The 26307-nt window shown below is 31.8% G+C and overlaps 1 protein-coding gene across 1 annotated transcript in view; it reads left to right on the top strand.

The window, feature by feature from the left end:
* The window catches only part of LOC126882247 (uncharacterized), a 46122-nt gene extending 20769 nt beyond the window's left edge, over positions 1-25353 (top strand). Inside the window, exons 2-3 of the mRNA XM_050647072.1 lie at positions 982-4440; positions 24127-25353. Coding sequence (XP_050503029.1) covers positions 982-4440; positions 24127-25278 — 4611 coding nt within the window. The 3' untranslated portion in view covers positions 25279-25353. The remainder of the gene's footprint in view (positions 1-981; positions 4441-24126) is intronic.
* Positions 25354-26307: the final 954 nt, after the last annotated feature.

Raw genomic sequence — 26307 nt, forward strand, 5'->3', positions numbered from 1 at the left:
TAAACTTTTCTAAAGCTCTCAAAAAATTGGGTCGCTCATCCAAAATCTGTTTAGTATGAATATTATTAATAAATTCCCAAGAAATCCCGGCTATAAAGCATTTAAAGATGTTTCTAACATCTTCAAAAGATGTGGTTTGACCTACTTTCTTATAGAAATTTTGAAATTGTTCCCCGCTAACTACCTGGGCTTGGCTAGGCATTGAAATTATAATGTTAAGTAGTTAGTATCCACTTGCAAGCCAGCGTAGCTGGACGCCTATTGTTTAGAGTTTTCAACTTTCGCGTATTTGTAGTGAAAAATATCTTATTAGTATTCGGCTAGTCTTGTCGATGCATTTTATTGTTTAGAGTTGTCAACTCTCGCGTATTTCGTATAGTTATTGTGTGTCTAGCTTATAATTTAAAACCTACACGTTTCGCAAACGATTATTATTAATCCAGTTTATTAATAACTAAAGAAAATATCATTGGTTCATGTACTTATTAGTGGCATTTAAACTGTAACAGTGCTCTCGTGTGGTGTGTTGAAGACTAGTGTAAATTGGACATTAAATCGGTGGTTTAAATGTAAGAACTTAGCGCTAAAACTTTGACGACCAGGTCTTAGTTTAGTTACGGTAACAAAGTTCGTCATTAAATTACATATTTGTTAATGCTTGTGTTCTTTATTTTCCACGTTAGTGGGTGGTCATTGCTTATTACGCTCTTCTAATTGGTAGTAAGATCGCCATCCTAATTTGTTGTTCTTTTTCCTATATTTTTGTTCAACAAATCTTCCATTTATTTCTACAATTTTTGATGGTCATTATCGAGCGGATGGCAAACCATTTTTTCTGCCACGGGACTTAAAAACATTGTAAACATGCTATCCATAATATGTTCAGTTTCCATCCTGCTATTAATATCGTACACGATTTTTACCAAACTATAAAAAATATGTTTAGTTGTATTTATATTTAATTAGAAATTTTGTTTATAGCTGGAAAGGAGAAGTGAAGCAGAATTGGGAAAACAGTACGAACGACATATGTTTGCACTAATTACATTGAAATGTCTGTTGCATTCAGGTATCGAGAACTTCTGGATTGCCTCAAATTTAGCGGGTTTGGATGTATACGACGACATTGTAATAAATATAACGTACCAAGATGGTAGTAAAGAGATATTTTTAATACAAATTAAAACAAGAAAATCCGATTCTTCTATAGTTGCCGAGAAATTTCTTACAACACGCAAAGAATTTTCACTTAAACACTATCAAGATGGCTATTTAAACATTACCACAAATGAAAAAATAAAATCTCTCATCGACTATACCGAAAATAGTAGATTATTTTTTATTCATCTGAATAATTTTAAAGTGGAAGTAGCCCACGGAAAAGAAGAGCTGGAGTTTGAGAAGCTAAGGATTGAAGAGTTTAGAGATTTCATAACAAGTGTAAATTTTGAATTATCTTCTGGCTTTAAATTTATTGATAAAACTGGGAAAAATAATGAGAAAAAAATGTTTGATGAACAATTTTTAAGCAGCTTTTACTTGTATCCATACCAAATTCAATTAGATTGTATAAAAGCAAATATTCAAGAAATATTGACTGGAAGTAAGGAGTCTACGATTGGAAATGCTTATATTCAGTACTTTTACGATTATTCTTCTTCTAGTAAATTAATACAAAAAATTTCTATGCTGGATGTAAAGTTACTATTATTAAAATCATTGGATGCATTTGGAGCGTTTACTCCATCTTCCAATATAGTATTTGAAAGTGCAAAAATTTTGGAAACTTTTAGCAATTTCTCTTTTTCTGTTATATATGAATTAGAGTCTGAACGCATCATTTGGGGACAAATTATGCAAGAACTAAAAATGTGTTTTAATTTAAATATCAAAAATAACAAACTATTTGACTATTGGGAAAACCCTTTACCAAATGAAGTACAAGAATTTATCAGAGGAAAAGAACAGAGGCTGCAAAATTATGAAAACTTAAATGTAAAACTATTGTATCTCTTTATGGTAGCAACTAGACTAGCACCTTTTTATACAAAAACGGAAAGTTGTCAACTTAAGACCCACATGCTTCAATTACTAACACAACTAAATATATACACTATAATTTATAATACAGATAGATGTACGGAAATCAATTTTCCGAAAAACTGCACTGTTTTCAAATCTATGATGGATATGCCTAAAGAGTTATTTGACCAAAACATTAACAAATTTTTTATTTCGCTTAGAAAAAAGACGGAGTTGCCCATAAGTAGTTTGATTGCGAGTAGTGGAATTGGAGAATGTATTTCTACGGATCAGTTTGTACAATTTTACAATAAAATCCTATACATGAACAACGAACACTTTAACAAACAAGAAATATATATTAACAGAACCCTAACAAGATCTATAATAAATGAAAACATATTACACAACTTAAATATTCCATCCTGTATTATTTTTAATTTTCCTGAAAATTTGCAACTAGACAAAATTAACAATCGTTTTGAGTTTCATTATCAAAAGGATGGTTTTAAAGTATATCTTATAACATTCCAACATCTTCAAACGTTTTGGATAACACATACATCGTCTTACAGTTTTAACATTTTTAAGGAAAATGAACCGTTCATTAGTTCAAAGTTTTGTATTTTGCAATACGAGTTTACGAGTTTACCAGAAGCAGAATATTACTTCACCTTGTTAAAGTCAACAATCAATGTAGAACATTTTGAAAAATATCTAGAGACTGAAAAAATTTCTGACAAATATTTTTTGGACTTTTGCCGACAGACTCAAGTCAATATTATTTGTAATAATGCTGGTATGGGGAAATCAATGCTTCTTAGATACCTTTTAAAAAAATTTCCACCAGAAGAATATGTTATCTACATTGAACTTAGTAAATGGGTAAAACAAATAAACTTATTGAGGACCTTTGAAGATTTCGTTAGGTTTTTAAAGAAAAATTTTGTAAAAAATGAACCCAAAGGCATTTACAAAATGTCTGATTATTTTTTAGATTGGTACATTAAGAATAATCAATTAGTTTTACTTATTGACGATTTAGAGGAAATACAAGAAACAGCTATTTTAGATATTTTTAAAACAGCGGCAAACCTCGGATTACGATTATTGATTGTTGCAAGACCGCATTTTAAAAAAAGGTACGAAAATATTTTTGGAGTATTTTCATTGGAAATTACTGACTTTACAGTTAAAGACCAATATATTTTTTTTGAGAATTTTTTTAAAAGGCATAAAATTAAAGATGCTTCCAATATATTAAATGATTTTAAAGGCAGTGTTAGTCTATTTGAAACGTCAAATATTGGATTATGCCAACAAACTATGATGCTTGCTAAAATCTTTGAAGATAATAAAGAAGCTCAAGTAAAATCTACAATTGATCTGTATGAACAATATATCAATACAGTTTTATATAAAGATACTAATCTAGAGCGTCAATTCGTTTATAATACTATTTGCAAATTAGCATTAGTAAATATTTTTACAGAAAATGTAGTTAAAATAGCAATTGAGTGGAGTGAATTTAAAGTACATGTTAAAATGTTAGAAAAAGCAAATAAGAGAAATTTACTTACAGAGTCCCTCGAAGTGTCTCTTCCAGTATTCAGCCACAAAACTTACGCTGAATTTCTGGCTGCAAAGTGGCTAAGTGAGCATTTTAATATGAATACGCGGGTTGACGTTAAAACCATGTACACAAAAATATACACAGAACGACTAGTAACAACAAGATGGTTCCTTGATACGATTTTGTTAAAAAATTTAAAATATCCTAAACATATTTTGTTACCTACGAATGGTTATTGCACGTATTGGTCCGATTTAATTGGAAGAAATCAATTACACTATACTATGAGCTACGGGAAGACATTTGATATTCATACTAAAACTGAAAAACCGGAAGATACTACTATTACTCGCAGAGATAATACAATTCTTTTAAAGGTATCCCAAATAGAACCAACTAAACTCAATCAAGATGAACCAAATGCACTTTTTTCTGCTAACAATGTACTTGGAATTCCTATTGAGAGCTACGATATTAACATATACCTTACCTTTCAACATTTTCATAATAGAAACTACAGCAAAAATAAACAGCCTGTAAAATTTTTCCAGTATTTTGATGATAGTGATAACCATCATTCTTCTGATACATCTACTGTTCACAAATTGTTGTTGAATGAAAGTGATAATGTTCTTGGAAAATCCGCAATGGAATACGCAATTTTGGCAGGAACTTTAATAAATATCGAAAAGGTGCTAAGTTATAATATAATATATATGGCAGTAGATTTTTCTAATCTAGGTAACGAAAAGTATTTTATGTTATATTATTCTGCAATTAATGGATTCAGCACGATAATAAAAAAGCTGCTAACCATCGATAACCTTAAGAATGATGTAATAAGAGTAAGTATAATTTGATTTATTATGAATGTGATTTAATTAAATTTTTTCTATTACATATCTAGTAATTTTCTAATAAAACATATTTGGATTCAACATATTGAAAAATATGGGAGATACCTCCATAATTATTTCATTGCACCCAAAAAATATTTCATAAACCGCGATAAATACAGATTATTTTATTGATAACTTATGAAAGCAAGATTCTTTTGCAATTAGTGGTCAATAGACAGTCCCGGATTAAGAATCTTGAGGCCCCTAGGCAACCCAAGCTAGGAGGCTCCTTAAGAAACTTTTGTCTTTTCCCTCCAAAACCTCGGATAACCCCTCCATCTCCGAGCAGTATTGCTTTGTGGACATTTTGTAGATTTAGAGTTAAATTTTTCTTTCATTTTGTAAAACGTGTTGCTTGAAGAAATAAAACAAAGAAATAGTCAAGAAAGTGTTTATTTAGATAATTTTGCAATAAAAAATTATTTTAGTTTTTTTTTTGTTATAGTTACCAACAAGCGAACGATTCATTTTAAAATATAATAATTTTTCTAATAAAGTATAGTATTCTACTCACATGTAGTGGCTATTACTCACTCTGATGAATAACGATACTCGCCTTCGGCTGGTGTCGCAAACTACATCATCGTGAGTAATAACCATGATTACATGCTCGGTAAATAATAACTTTGAAGCACACTCCTTTATTTGAGTATCATTCAGTTTTGGAAATACATACAAAATACCAAATACTAAGTTACGGACTCGTACGCTCTCAACTGACGACTCAGCTCAATAATTAGCTTATTCAAAATTGGTAGATTCGTTTCAATCTTTAACTTTTCTCCACCCTGTAAAAAAACTTCATTGGAAATAGCATCATCAAAATGTTGTTTACTTGCTCGCGTTTGTTTACTCTCGTCGGTATATTCAGAGTATCGTAGATCGCAGACCTTCTGCTCGTAGTAAGCAAAATGATCTCTTTGAGATTGTAAGAACTCCAAAAGTCATTTTAGAAGCCGATCTGCAGTTTCAAGTTCAATCTCTTCTCCCTCTGTAATGATTTGGGGTCTTCAGCAAGCGTATGAAGAGCAGATTGGAAGGCGTTGTAACCTTTAGACAAAGCTCTTGTTGCATCAGTCCTTGCAGTCCATTTAGTGCTGCTTGTTCTTTTAAGGACAATGTTTAGATCGTGCCGAATGGGATCGCGTAGTTGAGTTTCTTTTAAGCATTTGATCGTAGCTTCCCAACGGTGGGTGGAGGCTAAAAAAAATTGTACACCGGCTAAACAAATCCAAAATACAATATTGCTCCAACGGGTCCAACGCAATTTTTATCAGCACTTACTCCAACTAAAACGAGTGTACGGCACAAAAAATATAAATAGGAAGTTTGTTAATCTTAGATAAATGAGTCTGGAAACTACTGTATTTACCTGACATGTAGCGAAAGGCATGGGTAATGAAACAGAGTGTAGCGAGGGGGTGCTGACTCATTTGTTGCTCTTGCTCTTACTACTTTTCTAATAAACCGTGCAGACCGATAGGCAATACTGTTCCTTCTACCAAACGGCATTCATTAGCAACTTATTCACACAACATAGGCTTTCTATGTGAACAACAGTATGCACTGTAATGTAGTTTTATACGCCCACCATCACTTTTATGGTAATGTGTGATATTTGAATTTTTCAACATAATATGATTTATAATGTTTATTTAAATTTAATTATTATTTTTTCATTATGGGCCCTGCGAGGCCCCCTTTGAGGCCGAGGCCCCTAGGCAACTGCCTACTTTTCCTATTGATTAATCCGGCACTCTGAATAGATTAGATCAAATGATTTTCCTTCAGGTTCATTCTTCTGTAGAGATCACAACTCATTATCGCTATTTTAACCTGATTAGCCTATATGCCTCTAATGAGCTTGAATCAAATTATTCTTTTGGATTTCTCAACAAGGACAAATATACGTAGACTAAAAATGTTCTTGCCGTTCTTGTAGGTTTCGTAGTGCCTTCTCATACATTTTTATTTTAAGAATTTTAATATTATTGAAAATATACAATTTTAGTGATGCTTTTAATTGTTTTAATTCCAACAGATGTATTTGTTTTTATGGCTCTCCAAAACATTCGAAGCCTTCTTAGCAACTCCATAGCTCAAATACCTTATTTTATTTTCTATATGCTGTTCAAGTGGTCCACGATTCATATCGGTATCAGATTAAATATCGGAAAAAAATAACCCTGCATGCTGATCAAGTGTTTTTGTGTATGTATTTTCCATTTTTTCTTGTGGCTGGGCAAAGCGGCTCTACTCATCTATAAGTATACGTGGTTTACTTATTTTCTGTTCGCAGCTCTCATTATTATTGATGGTACACTTCGCGTCAAAAAAAACTGGTACACTTTTTTTTTCCAATGTAAACCTGTGTTCAGACTGGACACAATGGCTCGTGAATCACGGCGTTGTTGCCAGCACAGATAATGGAATTGCACTAAATCTAAATACAAAAAATAACGTTCAAAAATCATGGTGGTGAATCGTAAAACGGGCCATAGGTAACTCAATGTAAAATTCTAAACTGTTAAATTCCTGCTTCCCTAATCATTTTACAACAAAAATCATGAGAAGCTATTTGTATGGGATTAAAATCGGTATTAAAAACAAAAGCTAAAATTGTTCTAGGATTTAAACACATTCCAACATTTTGAAAAATACCTACATTTGCCACAGTAGGCATGTGTGTAAAAGTTAGGCCCACGTTATTATTTACCTTATTGTTCGCACACTATTGACTGAATAAAACATCTTTATTATTATTACTTTCTCCTCAACTGAGGCTATCTTATCAATGTTATTATTTTTTTAAACAAGAAATGATAAAATAAAAATTTTGACAGTTCAAATTGTCAATATTTATAATAACTCCACTGTGACGGAACGCAACCGATACACATTATGGTAATGTGTGTGGCCTAACTTTGGCGTATTTCTGTGAAAAATTCTTATTATATTTCTCATGATTCGAAAAAAAAATGAATACATTTAATAAAACACATTGAACATTTTGACAGGCGACATTTTCCACCTATGTGCTTAATTAATATTTCAGCAGTTTCGAATTTTATTGTAATACATAATATTTAAGTTTCACAATTGTTCACTTTAAAAGTTATTTATTTTGTATTAATTTCAAATTTTAATTTTTCCAGTGTGTTTTATTTATTAGTATCCCACAACTTTACGAGAAACCCTTCACATTTCTCGATTTTAAATTAAACATAATAATTTATTGTCATGTCTAGAGTTCATAGAGTTATATATTAGCATAGAGAGAGTGTCATTCAGAGCGAAGTGACGACACCATCTTTTTTATTTGGATTAGTGCTCTTTCACTCTTACGCATAGTAAAGCAGCTACAGTGGTCCTCCTCTTCCGTGCCTATATTCACACTAAATGTCATCATAGATTTTCGATACAATGTGTTAGAAAGAGATGCAGCAAACCAGTCCATGAAATCTTGTCGTCAGGAAGCGCGGAAGGTAGGCTCCCTCTATGTTAATATATACCTCTATGCTAGAGTTATTATCTGTCATTCATATCATATCTGTCATAAATTATAATAGAACACGAATTAATTTATGGGTACTTAATTGAGATGATGGAACATTACAAAATTAATAAGAGAATTTTTTAGGATGCATGTTTAAATAAATGTGACTGACTAATCGAGAATGCTCGATGTTGTTTTAATTTTTAGTAAACCTACTAAAAACTTGCTGTCTGCCGCACAGCCCTGCTTTTACCTGGTTTGATATAATATTTTAGTTGAACTGGCAACGTTGCATAGAAATAAGAATGACATATGTGACAAGACCAATAACACAACTGGAAAAACACGATTTTCGGTTATATGACTTGTACCAGTTTTTTTTGACGCGAAGTGTACTACTTAACAGATATACAGAACTCTAATCAAGCCCGTCCTCACTTACGCGTCAGAAACATGGACGATAACAAAAAGTGATGAAGAACGGTTAGGCAATTTTGAACGTAAAATCCTCAAAAAGATATCTATTAAGGCGTGTAGGCAGTGGCGGCTCGTGAGTTTTACAATAGGGGAGGCTCTAACTATAAAAAATCTAGACAAATTTGCACTAGCAAAAAAATACACCAAAAAAAGTAATTTAAGGCTCCATTTGTTTTTGACCATTTTTATTTACATTTCACCTTACGGGGACCCTCCCTCTTAGGAAGCGTTCAAGTATTACGTAACGCGATTTTTGAAGATTTTTGACCCCCCCTCCCCCTACGTAACGCACTCTAATGGGCGTTTAACTATTGCGTAACGAAATTTTTGAAGATTTTTGAACACCCCCCCCCCCCCACCTGCGTTACGTAATACTTGAACGGTCCCTTACTGCATGCTTGCATTGATAACTGAGATGTAGAATAGCTTTTGTAACTAATAATAATATTATTGTTACTAAAACAACTTTATAAAAACATGATTAAATCTAAAATTAACGAAATTTTTCGAATTTTGAGTCATAATTACCCCACAACGATAGAAGTTCCTTGTAATTGCCGCGATTAATGGAATAATCATCACTTTCATCGTGTCTGCGAAAAGCTAATTCTTGCGAAGCCAAATATAGTGGTATATCGATAAGCCTTTTTAAATTCATCCTATTCTCCAAAACCTGATTATTGTAAGTAATTATGGCCTCTTTTTGAGCTGCATCTAAAGCAGTTACTATATTCTGTTTAGTAAAAAGTTTTAATTTACACAAAAAACTTTTTTCCTCTTAATAGACCCGGTTAACCAGTCCCATTTATTATACCAGTTAATATTAAATGCACGATTTTGACGATTACCTGAGGATTTAATAATAGTTAAATTTGGCTGTGGTCTTTCTAAGGTTTTAATAATATAAGCTTTATTATAATATACTTAAAGTATTAAAATTATTCATTTATATACATTTTATATAAACAAACAACGGTACGTAAATTGTAAAAATAACCTTACCAAGCCAATAACAACACAAATAAAAATATATGAAATACAAAAATTCACCAAACACTAATTAAAAGAAATAAAATGATAAAATCACACCAAGAAATACCCTGACTATTAACTTCCTTATAGAATATAAGTAAAACCACAAGTGAGCCTTCTGGTTTTGCCTCCCTTGGCATATCATCGGCTTACTGCCAAAACCAACTAACTCCACTTTTTAAAGTTTTGAGGAATCAACGTTTTAAACTTTAATTTGAAATGAAAAATCGTTTGAATTTAAAAATGATTTAATGACTGAAAAATATTAAAGTAAATAACATTATAAACGAAACATGTTGTTAAAACATTATTAAAATGAAGTGAAAGTTAAAAAAAAGTACAAAATACATTTTTTTTTCGGCACTTGTCGGGTTTTGGCTGTACAAAGTTAGTCAACTTCTAGGTAACTTTGAACATCACTGTCCTCCATATCAGGCACTTGTCTTGTTTGGGCAGAACTAGAATATTGTAAATGAAAAAGTACTATTTTATTTAAACAGAGATGTGCAGACAACTGCACATATCTGTTTTTGGCTGAATAAAAGTGTCATCATTGGAATTAGTTGTTTTGAGACCCTTCTGTTTTCCACATTTAAAATCTGCTTTGAAGTGTCTGGTTTCATCAGTACATTCTTTGATAATTATTAAGTACAAAGGCGTACTTAATTCAGAATCGACAAAAAGTGGAGTTAGTTGGTTTTGGCAGTAAGCCGACGATATATTTCTGGGTAGTTTGACATGAAGCGATATATTATTACGTTTCTCTATCGAATATTATTGTACGCATAGGAAACTATATCGCTGGTTTCGAGACGTTTGTCGTAACTTAGAACACAACGGAGTCGAGTCTGGCTTCTACCTCCCTTGGTAGGGGGATATGAGGAGCTGCTCACAGCATACAGGTGGACATATTGATGCATTCCAGATGCATTTAGTTACAAAAGTGTGCAATAATTTACACTTTCTATTAGTACGAGCGCTTGTTGTTTCTCGTGATTCAGAATAAACAAAACAGTGACATTTCATCAATAATTCTAGAAATATTATATCCCAGATATGACATAAAATGTGTAAAAAAATTATGGGGAGGCTAAGCCTCCTTTGCCTCCTCTGACGAGCCGCCACTGCCTATAGGGAAAAGGATTGTAGCGTGGACGATATAATTTTGGGCTTTAGTGAGCCTAGTATTGGTAGATCTATCAGAATAAACAGGCTGCGGTGGCTAGGCCACTTAGAGAGAATGAATGAGGCCGAGGGCCGTCGAAACACATTTATAGTCAGATACTGGATGGAGCGAGGAGAAGAGGCAGGCCCAGAGCACGATTTAAGGACCAGGTGGAAGACGACTTGCGAGTGTTAGGAGTACGAAGTTGGAAGACCGCGAAAGATAGGAAGGAATGGAAGCTGATTCTGGAACAGGCCAAGATCCACCATGGGCTGTAGAGCCAATGATGATGATGACTACTTAACATCTAATAACAATGATTCTATTAATAATCATTACTTTTGTCATACTTTGTTTATTATTAATTGTTTCAATCTTTTTAATTTTTTGACTATAACGTTAGCTCTTCCTCATTTTGAAATGTAAACAAGGTGTCATCGGGAAAACGAAGATTGGACACTTTGACTTCATTTACTGATATACCTCCTTCCTAACTAACCTACTACAAATCCTATTAATTATCACCTACTACAAATCCTATTAAAATCCTTAATTTTAATTTGGTAGCATATTTTCCTACGTCTTTTACTTTGGTTTTGCTTCTAATCCATTTGTTTGTTTTTTTGTTTATAAGCCTCACCCCGATCATTGATCGATCTTTCCACGGCTCTCTATGCCTTTACTATTTTATCCATATTGGCCGTGGTGAGTGGTCACGTCTGGGAATCACACGTGAGTATAGGGAGGATACACTGATAGTAAACTCTAATTTTCAAATATTGTTCTATTTTAGGGTTTTTCAAGATCCAACTCAGTTTTCCAAATTCTGCCCACGCTAACCTTATTCTTGTGATAGTTTCGGCAATTTGATTTTCATTGTTCCTTTCATTATATGTCCCAGGTGAATGTATTCGCTTACTGTTTCTAAATTTATATCGTTCAACGTTATTTTTCTAATGTTCGGTGTATTCATCATTATTTTTTGTTTTAGGGTCTGTAATTCTTCGAAACTTAGGTATAACGAATATTAAAATGTCGTCAGCATATTTCAAATGACTCTGTTTTCGTCCATTAATATGTACTGCAAGGGGTGGAAAGTTTTTGGTCAAAATAATCACGGAAGTGGCTAGAGAACCTAATTCTAAACAGAAACCGTTCTATTAGTCGAGGAAATAAAACTTAAAAATGGCAAAACCTCGCAATTTTTTCATCCAGCATCGATTTGTACAAAAATTTTAGATTAGGCTCATTTCACCCTCTAGTTTATTTTTTATATTGAGCCGTTGTACGCTTTTGGTTTTTTAAGGGTGAAAACTACCTCTAATTGTAAAAAATTATAAAATTTCATTTTAAATTTTAATATTGTCAACATTTGCTTTTTATTAGTTACATAACGATTGTTTTATGCTTTAAGATATAATATCATAATATTTCAACCCTTAAAATCACCCTTGTTGGAGCTATATATAAAAAATTACCTATTCTAAAAGATTAATTTCGGCTTGCATCAATTTACATAAAAATTTGGGATTAGGATCATCTCACCCTGTAGTTAATATTTTATATCATGCTCAATTGCGTTGATTATTTTTAGGGGTGTAAACTACCCCTTATTGTCAAAAATTATATAAATATAAAAATATATATTTCAAGCCTTAAAGACCACCCTTAATAACATTTCATAGATCTTATATTATTATATTATATTATTATAGATCTTATATTATTATTATATATTAGCTTATAAGTAGATAATTTCATAGATCTATACAGAAAAAAAAAAGTAGAATTTGTAGGCTTCTTATCGTTACCGCCTTTTTTTAAATTTAAATTTGATGTTCTGTCAGGTTGTCAAGGGGTAATGACAGCTGACAGATGATAGAAGAAGACTGTAAGACATGAGGTGAGAATAAAGTTGTGAATCATGATGGTGTATTATTTTATTTCTTAAGAAATTGAAGACATCCTTTCTACAGAATCAGGTGTGGGGTTATACTTATGTTCCCCCTGTGTTGTTAGGACAGAAGGAAATTATATTTTTTATGTTTCGTTATGGATAACCTCGAAAATAACTTACCAGGTACACCGCCTACACCACCACCTGTGTTATCACCCCAAGCGAATAGCCCCGGCTCAAATAATAATAATGTGAATCCGAATCCGAATGATAATATGGTAAACCTTGTTAATTCATTACTCCAACAGAATGCACAGATGCTTCAGATGTTGCAACTACAAAACAGCATGTCAACAATAAGTAATCCTGTACCAAATTTTAATATAATGCCAGATTTATCTAAAACTATTGAGAAATTTAATGGTGAAGGTGATTCCAGCCAAGCAGCAGTATGGTTAAAGCAAATTGAGTCTACAGCGGTACTACACAATTGGCCAGATGCATTTATATACCAAACAGCCAAAAGCAATCTCGAAGGTGCTGCAAAGTTCTGGTTTATAGGCCGAAATGAAGAAATCACAGATTGGTCCAAATTCAAAACAGCTTTCCGGAAAACGTTTCTGTTTTCACAAAATAAAACAGATTTATGGAGAAAGATGCAAGAGTGTACTCAAAATCAAAATGAGAATGTTTCCATTTATTTCCATATGAAAGTTTCTCTATGCAAATCACTCGAACTGCCATTTGAAGAAACAAAAGAACAAATTGCCATTGGTTTGTGGAGTAAGGAATTAAGTAATTTTATTATGTCAAAAGAGCATTGTGATGAAGACACCCTGTATCAAGACATTGTGAGTTATGAAAGAATTGTTAGTGCTCGAAAATGTAGAATAAGCGATAGAAGAGAGAAACCTAATGCAAAGGAAAACTATAATACAAAACGTGAACATTCAAAATACGACTTGCCAAGAATAACTACTTTTAAAAATAATCCAGCTACTAGAAGCAAAGCTATTAGATGTTTCAACTGTAATGTGATTGCACATTCCGCAGTTCAATGTACTCAACCAGCTAGACAAAAGGGTTCGTGTTATACGTGTGGAGCAATGGATCACCAAAGAAATAATTGCCCCAAGAATGAGTTCAGGATGAATCCACCCAAGGTCAAAGTAGAAAGTAACACTGCGCTATTTGTGGAACAGCATAATGCAAGTGGGTATATGTTACCAATTTGTCTTTTGAAGGACAAAATTTCTATTTATATTGATTCTATTGTAGATTCAGGTAGTGCTATATCCTTAATAACTTTAGATACTGTAAAATCTTTCAATTTTGAATTTTCTGATATTCCTGAGAAAACTTTCCAGGGTATTAACCAAAGTAAACTAGAAATTTTGGGTTCTGTGTTGTTTAAAATGAAAGTTAATGACATACTTATTGATTTACTCATTTATGTTGTACCAAATGAAACCATACCATATAAATGTCTGTTAGGTAGAGATTTTATGCAGAACGACAAACTTACCATATCTTTTTCAGGTAATAAAGTAGAGATTTCTTCTAAAGATATTGAAAATACAAATATTGACAATGATATTTTACATATTGACTATGTAGATAAAAATGAAATTAATATTGATATCAATCCTAATTTAAATAATTTAGATCGACAAAAGTTAGTTGATATTTTTATGACTGATTATGTAAATCCAGAAAGACCTAATGAACCTATGACTAAATGTGAAATGAAAATTGTTGTAGATCCAAATCATGTTCCTTTTTATTATAAACCTCGTAGGTTATCATATGCTGAAAAAAATGCTGTACAAGAATTAATTAATGACTTGTTAGATAAGGATATTGTTCGTAAGAGTAATTCAGAGTATAGTTCACCAATAGTTTTAATTAAAAAGAAAACTAATGACTTCAGACTATGTGTAGACTATCGTTCATTAAACAAAATCACTTTACGGGATAATTTTCCAATCCCACTAATTGAAGATCAACTTTGTCAACTTAAAGATAAACATTATTTTTCAACTTTGGATCTCAAAAGTGCTTTTTATCATGTTAATGTAGAGGAATCTTCAATTAAATACACATCATTTGTAACTCCCAGTGCTCAATATGAATTTTTGAAAATGCCATTTGGTTTGCGCAATTCACCATCTGTTTTTATGCGATACATTCATACTATATTCAAGGACTTGATGGAACATAACAAATTACTAATTTATATTGATGATTTATTAATAGCAACAAAAACTGTTGAAGAGAACTTAGACATTCTAAAAGAGATATTTTGCTTATTGGTTCAAAACAAATTGAATCTCCGTCTTGACAAATGCTCCTTTTTAATGACTAAAATAAATCATTTAGGCTACATAATTAATGGTGATGAGATAAGACCAAGTGATCGACATATTAGTGCAATTAAAGAGTACCCAGTACCACGAAATGTTAAACAGTTACACAGTTTCATAGGCCTTACTTCATATTTTAGAAAATTTGTTCCCAACTTTTCAATAATTGCTGGACCACTTTATGATTTATTAAAAAAGAATGTTTCATTTGAATTTGGAAGAGAACAAATGAAAAGTTTTCATAGTTTAAAACAAATTTTAGTGTCCAAACCTGTTTTAGCTCTCTATTCTCCTACAGCTGAAACCCAAATCCATTGTGATGCCAGCTCTAGTGGTTATGGTGGGATATTACTCCAAAAACAAGCAGACCAAAAATTTCATCCAGTGTTCTTTTACAGTCAGAGAACTACTCAAGCAGAATCTAAACAGCATAGTTTTATTTTGGAACTAAAAGCCGTTATCAACACACTTAACCGATTTAGAGTATACTTATATGGAATTAAATTTAAGATACTGACAGACTGTAATAGTGTAACAACAGCTTTACAGAAGAAGGATGTTAGCCCTAAAATTATGAGATGGAGTCTCGTTCTTGATAATTTTGATTATACTATAGAACACAGAAGTGGAACAAGCATGAAGCATGTTGATGCTTTAAGTAGGTGCTTTGGAAGTATTTTAATAATTGAGGAAAACACTTTTGAACATAATTTAGCTATTAAACAAGGGCAAGATGATATTATATGTAAATTAAAGGAGACATTACAATCCAGTGAGCATAAGTTGTTTGAATTAAATAATGACATACTTTATAGAAAAAGTAATAATTTACTACTATTTTATGTACCTGAATCAATGGAAAACAATGTGATTCGGAGTTGCCATGATGAATTAGGACATGTGGGCTTAGGTAAATGTTGTGAAGCCATAAAAGAATCGTCTTCTTCTTCTTAAGGTGCCGAGACCGCTTGTCGATCGTTGGCTCTCATGTTGTGCAGCATATTAACAATCATTGTCTTATTTACAGCCGCACGAAATAGTTCAGTGCTAGTTTTCCCAAACCATTGGCGTAGGTTTTTAAGCCAAGAAGTTGTACGGCGGCCCACACTTCTTTTTCCCATTATTTTACCTTGCATGACAAGGTGAAGTATGTCATATTTTTCTGGGTGACGCATTATATGACCAAAGTATTCCAATTTGCGCCTTTTAACCGTGTTCACTACTTCGCAACTTTTATTCAAACGTTGCAAAACCCTTTCGTTTGTGACTCTTTCTACCCAACTGATCTTCAGAATTCGGCGGTAGACCCACATTTCAAATGCTTCTAGGTTTTTCAAAAGCGATTCTGTCAGTGTCCATGCTTCAACCCCGTAAAGTAGTACTGGGAATATATAACATCGGACCATTCTTATGCGAAGTTCCAAATTTAGATCATGACTGCACAGGATTTTCTTAAATTTCATAAAACTTGTTCTTGCTTTGGCAATTCTACTTTTTATTTCTGTACTAGGGTTCCAGCTTTCATTAATATGAGTACCCAGATATACAAGATTACTTACTCGTTCAATTGAGTCATTACCGATTGTTACGTTATAGTTATTATTATTTACGGCTGCCTGTTTACTAATAACCATAAACTTTGTTTTTCTTGCGTTGAGTTTGAGTCCATATATCGCGCAGAATGCCACCATTCGATTCAATAACGCTTGAAGATGTTCAATTGATCCAGTCAGCAACAAGGTGTCATCTGCGTATCTGATATTGTTCATAAGCATACCATTAATGAGTATTCCCTCTTTTGCGTTTTCCAAGACTTCATTTAAGATTGTTTCAGCGTAAAAAAAGAATCGTACTGGTTTCCTAATATGAGACAAAAGGTAAGAACTTATATTACAAATTGTTTGAAGTGCATTGTATTTGCTCCTAACAGTGGTAAAAGGGAAGGATTTTTACACAGCATACCAAAGGGAGACAAACCATTTAATATTTTACATTTGGATCATTGTGGACCTCTTGAAAAATCTAAAGGAACTGGTTATAAACATATTTTTGCAATTGTAGATGGCTTTACTAAATTCTTGAAATTGTATGCTTGCAAGTCAACTAATTGTAATGAGGTTATTAAGTATTTAAACTCATACTTCTTTACTTACAGTAAACCTTTAAAAATAGTCACCGATCGGGCTCAGCATTTACGTCCAAACAATTCACTGAATTTTTAACCGATAATGGAATACAGCATGTTCTTGTAGCTACCGGCGTACCAAGAGCCAATGGACAGATTGAAAGGTTCAACCGGTTCATTATACCAATGATAGCGAAACTAACCAAGGGCCCAGAATGTTGGGATCAAGTACTTAATGAAGTTGAATTTGCCGTCAACAATACTGTTAATCGAAGTACAGGCCAAACACCTTCTAAACTATTGTTTGGAATGAACCAAGTAGGTAATGTCAAAGATCATTTAAAGTATTTTCTGTCATCCATTAACAAAGACAAATCTGATATTAACGAACTACGACATAATGCATGTGACAAGATAGAGAAATTCCAAGAAGTCAATAAGCTGTACTACGATTCAAGACATAAACAAGCTTCAATTTATAATATTGGTGATTATGTCATGACACCTAATGTTGATGTTACACCTGGTGTAAATAAGAAACTATTACCTAAATTTAAGGGACCTTATATTATTAAGAAAATATTACCTAATGACAGATATCTAATTTCTGATGTTGAGGGTTTTCAGGTGACTCAGAAACCATTCGAAGGTGTATTTGATGCTGATCATCTCAGATTACTGATGAAATCATCACACTAAACTAAGTCTTCCTGTATGACTTAATAGTTCTATAAGGGTTTTATCCATTTGCCTTGTCTTAGATTTTATTTAAGTATTTTAACCTTTTATATTATGATTCTTATTTTATTCACACTAAATTACTTACTTTATGTTTAGCAACTACAACTTATATTTGTGCAAAACAATTAATATCTATAATTACCCATTATGTATAGGACGTTTAAGAACTTATGATGAATTACATTTATGAGGAATAATTCCTGAAAGGTGCTTATGATAATTTATGTTTATTAGAAATAATGTTTGACAAATATATATGAATGTTATGATTTTTGTCATGTTTATGTACTTTCACTTTCAGTGTAGTTATATTTTTGTTCATGACAGATGACATGTTATGACAAATATTTAGGAATGTTATGATTTTTGTCATGTTTATGTACTATCGATAACAGTTTATGACAGATGGCATGTTATGACAAATATTTATGAATGTTATGATTTTTGTCATGTTTATGTACTTCCAAATAGTTGTATTTTTGTATATGGAAGAGCGAGGGCGCTCTTGTTGTCGGTTGGCCGAGTTGTAGGCTTCTTATCGTTACCGCCTTTTTTTAAATTTAAATTTGATGTTCTGTCAGGTTGTCAAGGGGTAATGACAGCTGACAGATGATAGAAGAAGACTGTAAGACATGAGGTGAGAATAAAGTTGTGAACCATGATGGTGTATTATTTTATTTCTTAAGAAATTGAAGACATCCTTTCTACAAATTAAAGAATTACAAAAACATTTATTTACACAAATATACGAATTTACAAATATGTAAAAATACAAATATAAATAGTTTTTTAGTCATCTTCCAGTATACGAACCGGTTCTGTGGTATTATATACAATTGAAAATGCTCTATAAGGGGACTGACTATTCGTATTTTTCGAAAAAAAATTCCTTTTATATACATAGCTCCTTCATTTTTGGCGATAAAACGATTTTTCAAAAATGGTTTTGTAGGATTTTTGAAGAGCTATAAGACCGTGTAAATTAAGTTCCGTAAGGGGCTGTCCATTAATCACATGAGGCTCGAAAGTGGGGGGAGGGGTCCATAAAAAATCACGAAATGTCACAATACACGTAATATAATGTTGTTCTGAAGCTATTTTCTTGTGGCATTTTTATAATCAAGTATATTCAAAGAACAAAGAATTGTATTTATAAAATACCTTGTGAATGCGAACAATTTTATATAGGTGAGACGTCAAGACCATTAGACGTTAGAGTAAATGAACATCAGTCTTATATAAAAAATAGAGAATTTGATAGATCTCAAATATGTCAACACGCATGGGATAATGAACATAGAGTTCAGTGGAGAGATTCAAGTATAGTCCTAAAAGAAGCAGATAGTAAAAAGAGAAAAATCAAAGAAGCGGCTCTAATTATGCTAAATGAAACCAATTGTGTCGCAAATTCCTCGGTAGAATGCAGTAGGATGTGGTTACCCATATTAAAGAAGGAAGTCAATAGAAAGAAAATACCACAATTAGTAAATCAGTAACATATCGAGTTAGTACATTGATTATTTTAGTATTATTTAAAATTTAAAATATCAAGTCAGAATTCGGTATTAGTTTTGAGAGTAAACTAAATGTAAACCCAAATACTTACGATGTCGGGATAGTATCACGAGGTTTTTCCTGGTTTTCCCTCGTGATTTACTATGGAATCTCTAACGCGAGAATTTCAGTGCCACCGTTGCATTTGGTTGTCTTTTTAAAGACAGATCACATGCTATGATTTTTTGTGGCGGATATTCTTAAGTTGGGATTGATTTCATGTAATCGAATGAACTATCTTTTAGTCGTCCCAGGAACGCAACTCATCAATATTGGCAATATCATTTTAAAGTCGTCTACTTTAAAATGTATAATACGTGTCTGAATTGCCGATATAAATGAGTCAGATTAAATAAATTATTAGAAGAATTTTTTACTAAGCAACAACATTTTTGTTTATTTAGTATTATTTTGTATTTTGACAACGACACCCGACTTGGGCGTCGAAACGTTAATAAAATCATTTTTAGGTAAAATTGTGGCTTATTTCCCATTTGAATATACTTGATAACACGTAATATACATAATGAGGTCTTAAACCTCACCATGTATCACCAAGGGCGAGGGTAGGTTAAAAAATGCCAAAAAAAAAACATCACGTGATTAATGGACGAATAAGGGAGTGTTTGCTCGTAAAGAGGGGTTTTAAACAGCTATATCTTGCTAACTATTCACTGTAATGAAAATCTATGTAAAGGGAAATTTTAGTTATTAAAACAGCTACAATTTATTATTATTTCGTATCTCCAGTATTTTCGGAGATATTTTGAAGAAAATGGGGAAAAATACGAAATTACAAAAATCAATTTTTTTTAAACTCCAATTTTTCTAAAATTAGGCCTTTTAAATAGGTCAAACTCCTTGGGAGTATTGATAATACAAATATAAAAAGAATTACATAAAGGTGAAAATCAATTTTTATTTAAGAGGGTAGTTAGGGGGCTGTTTTCACTGATTTTTTTCGTAAAGAAAAGCAGGTACCGAATTTTTTTTAACATAAGTCGCTCAATTTTTATGCTAGAAACTTTTTATTATTTTTTTGAAAGCACCAATTGTATACTTAAAAAAAGATTATTTAAGTTTTCCTCAAAAAATGCAAAGTTTTCCAGTTATTTTGCTTTGAATATTTCAAATTATGTATTTGACGAAAAAAGCTAACCTTTAACATGCCGTATCTCGGTTTGAATTGGTCGTAAAAACATTGGTTTATGTTACTAAAAGATACAAGCTTTAACATGTACAGTTTTTTGATTAAATGCATATTTTTCGAGTTATTCTCAAAAAACCCTCTAAAAAAGTCGATTTTTTCGTCAAAAAACTGTTATTTTCAAGCGCGAATAACTCGAAAAATTAGTTTTACGAAGAAAATGTGAAAAACATTTTTTTCTTAGAATTACTTTCTACATCAAACTGCATGGTTAAAATGTAATAAAAAATTCCCACCCCCGAGATGGGGTGGCAACCACCCCCAAGGTTTTAGCGTACAGCAGCATGATATCGAAAATGATCCTTGGACCATTCCCTACCTTCTGTGAAAATTTCAAGTAAATCCATGCTGGTCGAAAGAATTGCGAGCCAAAATGCTTTATTTGATGGCCTATATAATTTTTTTTGAAAACTCGAAATACTTTTTGAGTTAATTGTGGTTGAAAATTGGCCATTTTCATGGTCATGGTTTAGGTGTATAATGCTACCAATACCTTTTGTAGTGCCTGAAAAGACCTTTAAAATGAGCAATATTAAATGCCGATTGAAAAAATTGAATGACTAATGTATTTTAAGAAAAAATAAGACGCATATTTAACCCCTCATCCAACAGTATTTAAATGCATTATTTTCCTTCTATAATACCTTTTATTATAGTGTTATTTCTCTGTTCAAAAAGTTGGACGGGTTTAAAATGAATGGTTTTTGAAAAAAAATATCAAATTATAGAGCGCATTTTTAAATATTCTTAAGATGAAAGGAACAAAATGCAAAATTTTGACGCCTGTCAAAATTTTCAATGTATTTTAAATGTAATTCGAATCATTAGAAAACTAATAAATATTTTTGAAAAATTCAAACGCAGAATGAAAGATTACTTTATACCGAGGGCCGAAAGTCCCTTAGAATGAATAAAAAGTTTCTTTTGAACGAGGTATTTGAAATTAAAAATAACTCTAAATTTTCTTAGCTTTCACCCCTGTAACTTATTAAAATAAACATTATAGGAGTTTTCAGGGACTTTTGGCCCTCGGAAATAACGTAATCTTTCATTCTGCGTTTAAATTTTTCAAAAATACCTATTAATTTTCTCAGGATTCGAAAAAAAAATGAACCCCATATAAATAGCGTTGAAGCCGAAAGTACCCATCCCCTTAAAAATATTTATTTTTCTCCATGTAGGTAACTCAAAAATGATAGGAGAACAGAAGACACCGTACAAAAATGTAGAGTTTTTTTTTGATAAAAACTGTTTTTAAATTTCATGACTGTATCTCTTATCATTTTCAAGTTAACATGGAGGGAAGATTTGTAAGATTATTTCGTTGATAGAGATTTTGACCAATAGATAGTTACAGAAATAAAAATTACAGCGATTATTTCATTCATAGGAGATTCTGACCAATAGAAAGCTACATAAATCTAAATTAAATCGATAATTTTTGATAATTTCCCGTCGTCAAGTATATTACGTCAGATGCCCTTCGTTGCTACGAAAAAATACATTCAGTGACATTAACGACAATTAATGTTTTAAAAATTATAAAAGTGATGACTCAACCGTGAAATATTTATAACAACTGTGTGTTTAATTGTACTAATTTTGTACTTACATAAATAAATTACAATATAATTTTGGTTTTTAACAGTTTTATTCATAAAATAATCGCAACAAATTGCAATCGATCTCTAAAATTAATATAGAATTTTTGCCCTCGTGACACTTTCGACATAATTTCACTCGCCTTCGGCTCGTGAAATGAAAACTGTCAAAGTGTCACTCGGGAAAAATTCAATAATTTTAGAGCTCTTGTGCAATTATTACTACTGAAAATTACACTCACCCATGTGTCTACTCGACAATTATCGCTTGATTACAGCGATTATTTCATTCATAGTAGATTCTGACCAATAGAAACTACAGAAATAAAAATTAAAGTGATAATTTTTGATAATATCCCGTCGTCAAGTATATTACGTCAGATGCCCTTCGTTGCTACTAAAAAATACATTCAGTGACATTAATGACAATTATTAATGTTTTAAAAGTTATATAAGTGATGACTTTCAACCGTCAAATATTTATAACAACTGTGTGTTTAATTGTACTAATTTGTACTTACATAAATAAATTACAATAAAATTTTGGTTTTGAACAGTTTTATTCATGAAATAATCGCAGCAAATTGCACTCGATCTCTAAAATTATTATCGAATTGTTACCCTCGTGACACTTTGACATAATTTGACATAAATTAAAACTGTCAAAGTATCACTCGGGAAAAATTCGGTAATTTTAGAGCTCTTGTGCAATTACTACTGATAATTGCATAGTAGAAATCGAAAATTGCACAGTCATGTTTGTAATTGTTGAATTTGACAACCACATACTAACAACAGCTTTGTTTATTTAATTATGTCAGTTAAAATTACCAATCATTCTTTACGTGCGACGGCTGTTTCAAAATTGGCGAAGGAAGGAGTTGCGAAACAGCAACTCATAAAAATAACCGTGCATTCCAACACAAAATGTATATCTTCCTACCTGCAGATGGACCAGGAACACCCAAGGAACAATTAACTAATGACAATTAATGTTTTAAAAATGATAAAAGTGATGACTTTCAACCGTCAAATATTTATAACAACTGTGTGTTTAATGGTACTTACATAAATAAATTACAATAAAATTTTGGTTTTGAACAGTTTTATTCATGAAATAATCGCAACAAATTGCACTCGACCTCTGAAATTAATATAGAATTTTTGCTCTCGTGACACTTTAACATAATTTCACTCGCCTTCGGCTCGTGAAATTAAAACTGTCAAAGTGTCACTCGGGAAAAATTCAATAATTTCAGAGCTCTTGTGCAATTACTACTGATATATCCCGTCGACAAGTATTACGTTAGATGCCCTTGGTTGCTACGAAAAGATTAACATTCAGTGACATTAATGACAATTCGCATTTTAGGTGTTGTTCTTAAGCTATTTTCTTGTGGCATTTTTATAATTACTAGTTTTGATGGGAAATAAGCCACAATTTTACAAAAAAAAAATGATTTTATTAACGTTTCGACGTTCAAATCGGATGCCGTTGTCAAAATACAAAAAATATTAATGATGTAATTATTAATTAATAAATATCATATTTTAGGTGTCAAAGAGAACACCAGGAACAGGTTTAGCAAATATTTAGGCGAATATATCAATAAAATATTAGTTAAAATGATTTAAAAAACAGTTTTATTCATGAAATACTCTCAGAGAATTACACTCGACCTCTAAAATTATTATCGACTTGTTGCCCTCGTGACACTTTAACATAATTTCACTACTTTTCGTGTCGTGAGATTATTCCCAAAATTTCATTAAAATCTCGGAGGTAATTCATCTCATTAAATCGGAGATAATATCCCGTTCTTGCTCAATTGACTGGCGTATATAGCAAATCTCAATCGATTCTTTAAGGCTTCAATTTTAAAATAAAAAAGGCTATTATTTTTTCAAAATTGTTATTAAGAACCCGTCTTTATTACTGGTTTATTATCTACTAACTATTTCTTTATTTTTTAGATAAAAGATTATTATACCAAGATGAGTTTACTACACTTAGCAATAAAATATGGACAAACAGAATGTGTTAAAGAATTGATAAGTGTTTTTCCCGCACATATGTTTGGAGAAGATAAGGAAAAAAATACTGCAATACATTTGGCAGCTGGACAGGCAGATACTACCATCTTGCAACAGATTTTAGATAGCTCACCTCAAATGATAAACAATAAAAATAAAAATGGCCAGAACGCTTTATATTGTGCTGTGCAAGCACAAAACATAGCAGCTGCAAATATACTTATAAAATTAGAAGATATGGAAATAGATTGTGCTGATACCAAAAATGGAAATTCTCCATTCAGTATAAGTGTGTTAAATAGGTGTAAGAAAATAATGACCATTCTTTATCGACATGGTGCCAACATAAATCATTCCAATAAAAAAGGATTGTCACCCTTACACTTAGCTGTAATAAAGAAGAATAAAAAACTTCTTAAATTATTGATAAACTGGAATGCAGACGTAAATACAATCAGAGAGTATAACATATCACCTTTAATGGATGCTGCCAAAAGACAGGTAGCATTGGTAAAAATTTTGATAAATAATGATGCTAATATTCAAAATATCGACCAAAATGGTTGGACTGCTTTACACCATGCAGTCAAAAGTAATAATAAAAAAGTTGTAACACTTTTACTAAAGCATAAAGTAGAAATTAATATTACTAACAATGAAGGAGAGACAGCTTTGATGATAGCATGTAGGAACAACTTTACTAAAGTGTTTAAAGTATTGGCGGATGTAGCTGACATTCACAAAATCAATAAAAGGAAAATGGGTGTTCTTCATCTTGCTGTAACCGGTAAAAGTATTGATATTGTAAAATATTTACTTGAGAGAAAAGTGGATACTAATGCCAAAAATGCTGACGATTGTACAGCTCTAATGTTAGCTTGCGATAAAAATTTGGTCGATATTGTTAAGTTATTAATAAAAAATAATGCAAATATTGAATACTTTTCAAAAGCGTGGAAATGTTCTGCTTTAGATATATGTAAGAAAAAGAAACATCTGGAATGTTACAAGATCCTCAATGAGGAGCTAGTTAGGAGGAATGAAATGAGTAGGTATAATGAAAAGTCTAAAATGGGATGTTGTACCACGTAAAAATTTGTAACACAAAAACGTAAAACATTTTAAAATGTTTACAAAAAACACCAAATATAAGCAACCTATTTTAAATTTGGCTTTTTTATAATTTATTTAGTCTTATAACAATTTATAATAATAAATATATTAATAATTATATAACAATCCCTAATTTTAACGTTAGACAAACGGTGCTCCATATAACCTGCAGAAATGCTTGCAACGTATCAAGCTGTTGAATGGATTGTCGACAAAAAAAAGTTCTCACCCCTAAGTTATAATTCTCCTAATTATCCCTACAAACAACCAAGACACGAAAGCTGCAATACCTGGGGCATGTTATGCATAATAAGAGATACAACATACTTCAATTAATTCAAGGACAAACCCAGGGCAAGAGAAGTGTAGAAAGGAGAAAAATCTCATGGTTGCGTAATTTGAGGTAATGGTACGGATGCACATCAATCGACCTATTCAAAGCAGCAGCATCTAAGATCAGAATAGCCATGATGATTGCCAATAACCAATAAGAAGTTATAATAAGTTATTAGCTTTAGAAAAACTTAAGGACCGGTATTTCAACAGCTACTTAAGCTTTTGCTTAGCTAAGCCTGTGTCAAAAGTTAAGGAGAAGCTTAAGCTGGGTGCCGTATTTCGATCATTTCCTTAACTATAGGGTGAGAGCACGCCAAATAGAATTCTATTTTGCTGACGTCACAAATTCGAATTTCACAATAGAAGAATCAACGGTTGCTAGGCAACGTGACGTCACTAAAATAGAATTCTATCTGAATACGTCAAAATGCCAGAACTAACAGTTCTGAGGTAAAAACCACTACTGTTGACATTTTATCTTGTCATCCGTATCTGTCTTATTTTTACTTCACTTAATTTGTGTACAGGGTACATGTGTTGTTAGTATATTGTCTATATTTTCTATTCAATATTTGTCTATATTTTCTCTGGTTATATATTTTATTGTTATTTTGCTTAAGCAATAGAAGGTACGTCTTTGTAATTTTGTTTATTGGATATATTTCTTAAGGG

The sequence above is a fragment of the Diabrotica virgifera genome, chromosome 3 (assembly GCF_917563875.1).
Source record: "Diabrotica virgifera virgifera chromosome 3, PGI_DIABVI_V3a".
Lineage (NCBI taxonomy): Eukaryota > Metazoa > Arthropoda > Insecta > Coleoptera > Chrysomelidae > Diabrotica > Diabrotica virgifera.